Source organism: Photinus pyralis, unplaced genomic scaffold, assembly GCF_008802855.1.
Source record: "Photinus pyralis isolate 1611_PpyrPB1 unplaced genomic scaffold, Ppyr1.3 Ppyr1.4_LG4, whole genome shotgun sequence".
In the NCBI taxonomy this organism is placed as follows: domain Eukaryota; kingdom Metazoa; phylum Arthropoda; class Insecta; order Coleoptera; family Lampyridae; genus Photinus; species Photinus pyralis.
In genome coordinates, this window is record NW_022170511.1 from 34,514,297 (window position 1) to 34,524,054 (window position 9,758).

Genomic DNA, 9,758 nt, shown 5'->3' on the forward strand with positions numbered 1-9,758 from the left:
ATACGGTGCGTAGAATCCAAAAATTACCACACATTTTTCGTCGAGCCCTTAGGCCCTATCTTGTCGGATACAAAGAACTCGATAACTTCCATAAAACAGTCCCCCAAAACCCCAAAACGTTTACAGTCTTCTGTGATTTCATGAACATTCTTTAGCACGAGCTATCAATTCTTTGTATACCGGGTGAATATCCCCAAACCGAACATAGGGAATTAACATGGGAAAAAGGTTTTATGTAGTATATTACTCCCCATGTTAACTTAGAGGGTTTATAAAAACACCAATCGAAAGAAGATTTTTTTCCTTGTCTAACGATATTCGAAATAGTTTATTTTCAGGTGTATTTCTCATTATTTTATCAAAGATTCGGCAATAAATCAAATTAGCAAAATCATGTTAAGCCATGGAAATTTCCTTGATCGAGAGTTGAAAAACACTTTCTTCTCAAGTTTTACACATAATTTTTTCTGAATCTACAATGAAAAAATGTTCCAAAACCCACTCGTGGGTATTGCCGCGTAACACAAAGTACTGAAACGATGCATCGTCATCGAAAGCACACAAAATGTCGAATCTGCATATTGAAGTACGTCCACGTCCAGAGAAAGAGAGGAGTTAAATAAGTAAAATAAAGTTTCAAAGAAATATTACCATACATAAGAAAGTTGGCTATGAGCAGTCTGTGCAGTCACTGCGCATGCCCACACAATTTTTACTATGTGCGAAATGTTTACCTTTACTAGAAGCGCCTGTGGTTAAAATTTCAAAGAAATATCTCCATAAATAAGAAATTTGGCATTGCGCAGTATGCCCACACATCACTGCGCATGCCCACACATAATTTTTACTATGTGCGAAATCTATGCCTTTACTAGAATAGCCTATGGTTAAAATTTCAAAGCAATATCTCCATAAATAAGAATATAGCCATTGCGCAGTCACTGCGCATGCCCACATAATTTTTACTATGTGCGAAATGTTTGCCTTTACTAGAAGCCTCTGTGGTTAAAATTTCAAAGAAATCTCCATAAATACGAAAGTTAGCATTGCGCAGTCACTGCGCATGCCCACACAATTTTTACTATGTGCGAAATGTTTACCTTTACTAGAAGCATCTGTGGTTAAAATTTCAAAGAAATACCTCCATAGATATGAAAGTTGGCATTGCGCAGTCTGCGCAAAATATGGAGTTAAATGAAACTGATCGAATTGGGCAAATATAGACCATAACAGCTATCAATTAGCGAAAACCCGAAGTCTCTAGGTGGCCCAGGGGCCGAGATCTCGATGGAACGGACGGACGGACGGGAACACGAGCACATAAGCTTTACCTCAACTTCGTTGTGTTACGCTAAAAAATTATCGTACGGAATAATGAAGTTTAACACACAGCAATCTAGATGTCATTATTAAGATTAACGCAGCAATTGTTTTTTACTTTCTTAACAAGAAAAGAAAATCACATTTTCTTTACCCTTTTTAGAGACGAAAGGTGTTGTTCCTAAAAGTGTTTCAGAAAACAATTATTTCTCAGTTGCATTTTCCCAAGAAATTTTATTTTCTGCAATTTCCCTTCTCTCACAAAAATTTTGAAAATACCCTAATCAAATGAATTATAAAGTAGAAATAAAAGCCTGATGGAAGCCGACCTCTCTCATTACAGTTTACAGACCTCTTTAGCTCCCATTAGATTCAATCGATGAATATTGGTAGTTGCTCGCGGAGGGCTGCACTCTGGCAGAACTTGTTCTTGGATAAAGACATTATTTCAATATGCTAAGACGAGAACATGCACGAGTTAGGCCCTGACGATACATAATCGCCACACTCTGCTACCATCTGCAACCACCTTTGCGTGGAAATGTGAAAAATGCCGTGTTCAGAAAAATTTGTGAACAAAAATTGAATTAAAACTCTAATGAAATTAAGCAAAGCGGTGACATTGCATTTAATATAGTACGAATTTCATGCAATTCGGTCTAGAAATGGTCCAAATGCAAAAAGGGCACCGTGAATGGTGAATCGATTAGACAACGATCATCGATGGAAGCGATCGATCGGAAGAAAGCATAAACGTCTCGCTTAACAACTACAAAATTAAAATGGGGTAAATTACTATACGTGGGACTTAATAAAAGTTATTTTAGTCATGCGATAGAAAACTGTAAAATCTCTCCAAAAGCGCTGTCTTTTATGGTTGCTGCAAAAAACCACCAAAAATTGAACACATTTGCTATGTTTGAATTTTTGAATTTTGGTATTCTCCAATTATAGCTATTTTTAACGTGGAGATGAACTTCTCCATGTATGCTGCTACAAACGCCAGCACTTTAAAATGTAAAATTGAAGTAAACATTTAATTCCTTCCTGTTTCAAAGAAAAGAAATATTTAAAAAAAAAGCGTTTTTGTTAAACAGAAGTGGTGCTTTTTGTTTTAGTTTTATATAATTTTTAAGTTTATCGAGTCATATTTTTTGACCGAACTTTTTTTTCTGTTAAATTCTGCTCAACTTTTATGCATTTTAAGCTGGTCAGATAAAGGATTCGCTCAAGAAATGTTTGTTTTTCTAAAAAAAAAGAATTAAATGCAAACTTTAAACTAATGATGATAGTAATTTAAATTAATTTAATTTCAACCATTTCGTTTTATTGACTGGATTTTAACCCTATTTTGATGCTACAATGGCACCTTTTATTTGCAGATAACACATTAAAAAAGCTTTCCAACTGTAATACCACATCAATTACCTCGCCTTCTCTTACCCCGAACTTGAAATTGGCGAGTTTCAAACACCTAGTAGTCCATTCTCTATTGCATTATTATTCTTGTTTTTCCATAACGAAATTTAAAATGATTGTTTATATCTCTATTACCCAGACTTTTGTATACAAAAGCATATCCCATTTTTTAAGTAAAATAATGCCGCATATGGTTCCTTGGTATTGTTTAGGCTAGAATAAGTGAAAGAAGCCCCTTCGTAATTTTTATGGTGTTATTTCAATTACAAATACTAAACAATATTAGGTACAGGCATTGTTTAAATACTTAAACAATGGTACCTACAGGCCTTGAATTTTTTATGGCTATAAGGTCTGAAAGAACATTCGTTTTTCCCTCATCTTCATTTGTGCATCAAATTATGGTAGAAACTAGAAAACTAAAGAGGCTAGTGAGATTAAATGTATTAAAGAGACTGAAAAGACCAGATGCCAAAGAAACTACAATAGGTAAACAGACTAGTAGAACTAGTAAAGTAAAGTAAAGTAAGTAAAGTAAACTACCAAGATTATGTTACTGTATATGGTAGTAGGAAAACTAGAGATGGTAGATAGACTGCAGGAGCTAGAGGGACTAGGAAAACCCCAATAAGTCCTAAGAGATATGGTTATGGGAAATCATAAAATTTTGGTCGCCCTTCTCTCACATAAGTTTACGTAAGTTCATTATTTTTGCAAAAAATAAAAATATACCAAGAATAGCCGTTTGATGAATAACTTCATCGGCAGGATACACATACGACATTGTATTAGGTAAACCGTAAACAGATTAATGCTAAGAGATTCTCATACAATTTGGGGTAGTGGAGAGGCCAGCTCTAATGGTAGAATGTTTATATGAATGATATATTTTAAAAAATCCCCACATTAGTTAGCAGTAACATTCATACGAGTCGCATCATATCTGAAAAGGAACATAATGCAACGAAAGTAAATGTTCTACACATTATAAGTAACAACTCTCTTTTTTCCAAAATATATTTAATATCGATTAGATTGTTAAACAAAAAATGTCGGTGAGAGAATCATACACCACAAAAGATTAATCTCAAGCAACAATTAACAAACGTATAAAAATGTAAACTTGTGAGTATCATGACGACAAAAATTAGTTCGGTGAAAAACTCATCTGACATGCAAAGCGCACAAATAACTGGATTCTTCCGGCATAATCGCTTAATAGTGTTCGGAGTATGGCGAATGTTTGATGCCAAAGGAGTGTGCAGGTGGATAGTCGATGGTAACCTGAAATTAATTCGAGTCACGTTTAACCATTGAAGATCAATTTGCTACCATGTTAGTGGTTAGACAGAAAGAAGTGCCCAGTTTCTTCCTTTATCTGCGACCGCTTCCTACTGATGTTAATAGGTTAGAATAGAAGAGCGGTTTTGTCTTTTCGCAAGCAGAGGGATTCGGATCCCAAGTAGAGTGAGTGCTTTATACCGAAGGAGTGACGAGGGGCGTCTCTTAAATGTATTGTTACCTAAGGGAAGGTGTTAGCTGGTTTGCTGGTTAGTGGTGGAGGTACCTTTTCGGGGAAGTAAACGCCGGGTCCTGGTATTTTGGTGGCATCCGATGGTAGCTGAGTGCGAGCTGCCATGCTGTAGCAAGGCGAATGGTCCTTGTACGCTTCTGGATTAACGTTGTTGTAAGATCCGGGGCCTGGATTCTTAACACGCTCGTCCATCGGCTGTTTGTGGCGCCCTGATATAGTGTAGGATGGTGATGATTTCTTGTCGCCAATCACACCGCCAATTTTGTAAACATTTGGAGCTGAAAATAGCAATTGGTAAGGAGGCGAAAGTGCGATGGGTGATTGGTCGGTAAGTACTGCCACCTGTTACTTAAAAGTGTAAGTAGTCAACAAACCAGGAGTTTCTAGTGGCTTATCCATTTCAATTTTCTGCCCAAATGAATACCGTGGTGAATTTTCCAAGTCATGGATGCTGTAGACATTTGGTGCTATGGAGATAATATATTAATATTGTAGTAGTAATAGTGCTAAAACCATAAACGTCTTTGAGCAAAATGGATGAACCACAGCATTTTAGCAAACAAAACTGAAATTATTTTCAAAATCTCTTGAACTAACCAGGTGTGTCCGATGGTTTCTCCAGACTCAATTTAGCCCCAATTGTATAGCTAGGCGTGTCGTCGAGTAAAGTGGGATTATAAACGTTAGGTGCTTAAATTAAATATGGTGTAATTATCCATTCAAAGTGCTAGGTATACAAACCAGGGGTGTCGCTGGGCTTTTGAGGTTGGGCTTTAGAGCCAAATGTGTACCTAGGCGAGCTTTCATGCAAATTCTTTTCGAACTCGTGAATATTGTAAGCGTTCGGTGCTGTGAATTATTAAATAATTAATCTAGTTACACACAAAGTACTAACCGGGAGTTTCTGACGGTGTCTCCATGCCAAGTTTCGCTCCAAATGAATAACTGGGCATGTGATCGATCGAGTTAGGATTATAAACGTTAGGTGCTTAAATTAAAACAGAATTAAATTGGGCGACAATTATAAATGTTACAGACCAGGTGTGTCACTCGGTTTTTGGATTGGGGTGTTACAACCAAACGTATACCTTGGCGAGCTCTCATGCACATTCTTTTCACATTCGGAAGTATTATAAGCATTAGGGGCTGTGAATTAGTAAAAATCTAATACATTAATTTTTATTCCTAAGATACTAACCAGGAGTTTCAAATATCTTCTCCAAGTTTAATCGCGCCCCAAACGTATAGCTGAACGTGTTATCGATCAAATTAGGATTATAGATGTTAGGTGCTTAAAAATTAAAATTCAATCACACTAATTACTACACATTCTACACAAACCAGGCGTGTCGCTAGATTTCTGAATCTGGGTGTTACTACCAAAGGTATACCGGGGCGAACTTTCCGGTTTGGAAACGTTATAGGCATTTGGTGCTGTGAATTAGTAACTAATTACTCGGTATTATGCCGCTACAATACGAACCGGGAGTTTCTAAGTGTTTCTCCATGCTTAGCTTTGTTCCAAACGTATAACTTGGAGTATGGTCATTTAAGTTAAGACTATATACATTAGGCGCTAAATTTAAAAAAAAAGTAAGTTAGTAGGGGATCACTACGTATTTCACACAAACCAGGTGTTTCGCTAGGCTTTTGAGACTGAGTTTTCAAGCCAAACGTGTACTTTGGCGAATCTTTATCGCCGTCCGGAACATCGTAAGCATTCGGTGCTGGGAATTGACAATTAAACTATTAATGTAAGTACTACAGAAGCTAGGTGTTGCGGTTACAACTCGCTTAATTGATAAATACATACCGGGTGTTTCGGAGAGCTTCTCATAGCTGGATTTTAATCCAAATGTGAAACTTGGAGTATGGTGAATGGAATTAGGATTGTAAACGTTAGGTGCTTAAATTAAAAACGGCGCAATTAAGATTATTAAGTGCTCTGTGCTGTCAATATAGGCTCGTCATCGAAAATCTCCGAGGAATATTGTAGACCAAGGAGTTATAAAGTCATTCTCCCGGACAGGGAGCGGTGGGTTCCTCAAACCTGACGGATTCGTTTACAAACGGATCTCTAACAGAAATCGGAACGGGCATGGGTACAGTGATATTCATTTAGAAGTAGACATAGGGATTTCCTATGTCCAGTTTTAAATGACAAAAACTGTTCTGAAGGACGCTTAATTGTATGCAACCAAAATAACTTCTTAAATCAAATGAAGATTTCGCTGTCATATTCATTAATTAGAATATTATTGCTTTGGTTTCCGTATTTTTATTTTCGTGTGCAATGTATTCAACTGAAGAAGAAGTTGATATTTTCAATTAAAACTGAATGTTTTAATTTTTATGGAAGAGAAATCCCATAAGAAACTTAAGGGAAATAGCGGCCGAATTTCTTATCTCTTCATCATAATCTAAAAGCCGTCGTTTTTTATTAAAATCTACCAGAATGACAATGCAAAATGCGTGCTCATGTTATTTCGGTTGCATGAAATTAGGCGCATTAGGAAGATCCCCGGTGTCCTTTTACGGGGCACTGAATGGTCAACTATCACCTGCATAACATTGGCCTTGTGGAGGAGCCCGCGTGCAGGTTCTGTGGCGAGGCAGATGAAACTGCCAGGCATGTGGTCTATCACTGCCAGAGGCATCAACTCCTTGGAGACTGGGGAGGGTGAAACAACTTAGGCTAAACAAGGCCCTATCCTTTATGGTGAGGAACGGGCCCTGAACTCAGTTACGAAAGAGAGCGGGTAGGCACAATAGGCGTTTGGTGTGCCTAAGTGCTGCCTAGCCGGGCTCCCCTGTGAATAGATAGGAGTCCAAAGAAATGAAATGAAAGTGTAAGTTAAAAGTAGCGTTTGAAGGCGAAGTAAAACGAAAAAAAGACCAATGATTGGAGACGTGAAGGAAGCCTGAAGAGGACAGATGTGCAGGAAAGTGGTCTGAATGACAAAGTCGGGGCCAGAGCTGGGAAGTAATTGAAGTTTTTAAATACGTATGTGTTGTATTTGTATTTGTTTCGTGGGAAGTGTTAGTATTGCCTAGGTCTGGTGGGGGATGAAGATGAATCAAGTTTTAAAGGAAGATACGTGGGAAAGGGGTAAGAAGAAAAGTTGTGAAAAGGACGAAAACGTGTATGTAGGAAATGTGCAAGAAGTGTGAAGGAGAAAGGTGTGAATAGATTTTGAAGGAAAATGAAGTACCTGGTGATATGAAAGAAATGTAAAGAAGGAGCAGCGAAAACGAAGTCTTCAAAGAAAATTAAAGAGATGCGCCAAGGACGTAAAGGAAGGTGAAGGAATTAAATGAGAGAAGAATAAATGGGAGGGGTATACATTAGGCGTAAAAAAGAAGCAGTGACGGAAGGAGAATTGAGGGAAGCATGACGTAGTCTCGTATGGTAAGCGTAAAGACCTGAAGTATGTACGGGACAGGTGCAAGGAAGATATTAAGAAAGCGAGGAGGTGCGAATATATGCAAAAGGTAGGAGGCGGAAGCGTGAGAGAGTGGAGAAGTAGGCAATAAAGGATAAGTTCTGAAGAAGCATGGGAGGAGAATGACGATAAGAAACGTGAAGGAATAAGATGCGAAGAAAGGGCGCCACGAAATAGGAAAAAGGTTTCAAAACAATGAGGCGTCAATGTACGAAAGAGAAAAAAAAGGCTTGAATGCAAGAGGCATGAAGATGTAGTAAAGAAACCTTCAAAAAGGCACAAGAGAGCGGCAAGAATATTCGACTGTGGTGTGAAAGAAACACACATGGATGAAGAGGCTTAAGTGGTAAAAAACATTAAGGTCGAGTTTCTCTGATTATGGTTTAGCAAAAAGTAATTACTTCAGATAAATCATTGCAAAACGTGTTAAACACTACAGTATCCCGAAGTCACTTTTTCGAAGAACGTATTTTAACAGCACTAACATAAAAGCATAAGCGCGATTAATCAAACTAAAATACCGATTAAAATGACAACTAACCAGGAGTTTCCAGCGGTTTCTCCCAGCCCAGCTTTGCCCCAAAAGTATAACTAGGCATATGGTCGATCGAATTGGGATTGTAGACATTGGGTGCTTAAATTTGATAATTTTAGATTAGATAATATTAACTTTAACACACACCAGGCGTGTCGCTGGGCTTTTGGGCTTGACCTTTGCATCCGAAGGAGTACCTAGGCGAACTTTCGTGTAAATTTTTTTCAGACTCCGGAATGTTGTACGCATTCGGTGCTGTAAATTAGTAAATGTTGTGCTAAGCTTTGGGCGAGAAATCATACGAACCGGGAGTGTCCAAAGGCTTCTCCAAGCCTAGTTTTGCACCAAATGAGAATTTAGGCGCTTGGCCGGATGCGTTGAGCGTGTAAACGTTAGGTGCTTAAAATTAAACAGAAAATGTGCAGATGACTAACTGTAACTGTGAATAGCGGTGAAATAATTTGAATTGATTGTAAATGTGAGCGTCTGACTCAGGTCGTGGCTTACCGGGAGTCTCTGATGGCTTTTCCAAGTTTGGTCTCGTTCCAAAGCTGTAGCTTGGCATGTGGTTGACTGCGTTAGGATTGTAAACATTGGGTGCTTAAAACGATCTGTTAAGTATAGTGCTATAATTGGGGATTAAAGACAAACCGGGTGTATCGAGAGGTTTTTCGATTGCAGTCTTAAGACCAAATGTGTATTTAGGTGAGTCGTGAGTTATCACTTTTTCCGTGCGGTAAACGTTCGGTGCTGTACAATTTGAAGGGGTGCTTTAAGTGCATACTGTGCGCCAAGTAACTCACCAGGTGTATCGACAATCTTGGTCACATTGGTTTTAAGCCCGAAGGTGTACTTTGGAGCGGTATCGTGGATCACACTCGAGGATTTGTCGGGATTGTAATCGCCGGGTGCGGGGAAGTTATCATTCTTCGTCTCTTTTGGGCGACTATGTAGGCTGGCAGCAGGAGGACTGTCCTTACCTACACATTGTTTCGAGTTGAAATTTGGGCGTCGCTAAATTTAACTATTACCTTTTGCGCTCAAACCGGTTATGTTGTACTGTCCAGGACCGGGTCCAGCACTATCCAGCTTGCCATTGTGACGGCTTCCAAAGCTGAAAGCGGGCGCCCGGCCCGTCTTTGATTCTGAAGGTTTTTTACCTACAATAAATCAATAGCAATATGCGTAAGGTGGGGTGGATTTACCCAAATAAGACGGAAGTGTCACACACGCAGGGCCTGGGCTGTTGTATTCAGCTGCAATAGCACCACGTCTCTTCGTCGGTGTCCATGGTCGTTGTTGAAAACCTCCCATTTTCCTTTTCGCACAAAAAACCAACACGTTTAATGCTAATCTGAGAATGAACGATTTGTGTAACGCAATCCCTTCGTACCAGATACCGCTTGGTAGATGCCTCCGATCACTCAAGATCGATCGTTGGAAACTCAAATGAAATCGCAATTTAAGGAACTGGCAAGTCAGTCGGTTTGTTAATACTAAATTCAGA

The 9,758-nt window shown here is 38.7% G+C and overlaps 1 protein-coding gene across 2 annotated transcripts; it reads right to left on the bottom strand.

Moving 5' to 3' along the window:
• Positions 1-3,742: 3,742 nt before the first annotated feature.
• On the bottom strand, positions 3,743-9,758 carry LOC116168594 (nucleoporin NUP2). 2 transcript variants are annotated; one of them, XR_004144793.1, is made up of 21 exons: positions 9,457-9,758; positions 9,283-9,411; positions 9,055-9,231; positions 8,903-9,001; positions 8,759-8,851; positions 8,558-8,650; positions 8,399-8,506; positions 8,258-8,350; positions 6,087-6,179; positions 5,905-6,000; positions 5,757-5,849; positions 5,615-5,707; positions 5,472-5,564; positions 5,312-5,419; positions 5,169-5,261; positions 5,015-5,122; positions 4,871-4,963; positions 4,648-4,740; positions 4,307-4,551; positions 4,072-4,261; positions 3,743-4,023 (listed from the first exon to the last, which is right to left on the bottom strand). XR_004144793.1 is itself a non-coding variant. In XM_031484516.1 (20 exons), the coding sequence occupies exons 1-20, from the start codon at positions 9,563-9,565 to the stop codon at positions 3,955-3,957; spliced, it is 2,178 nt and encodes a 725-aa protein (XP_031340376.1). In that variant the 5' UTR covers positions 9,566-9,758; the 3' UTR covers positions 3,743-3,954. The 2 variants fall into 2 exon arrangements, 1 of the variants encoding a protein (XP_031340376.1); XM_031484516.1 differs by lacking the exon at positions 4,072-4,261.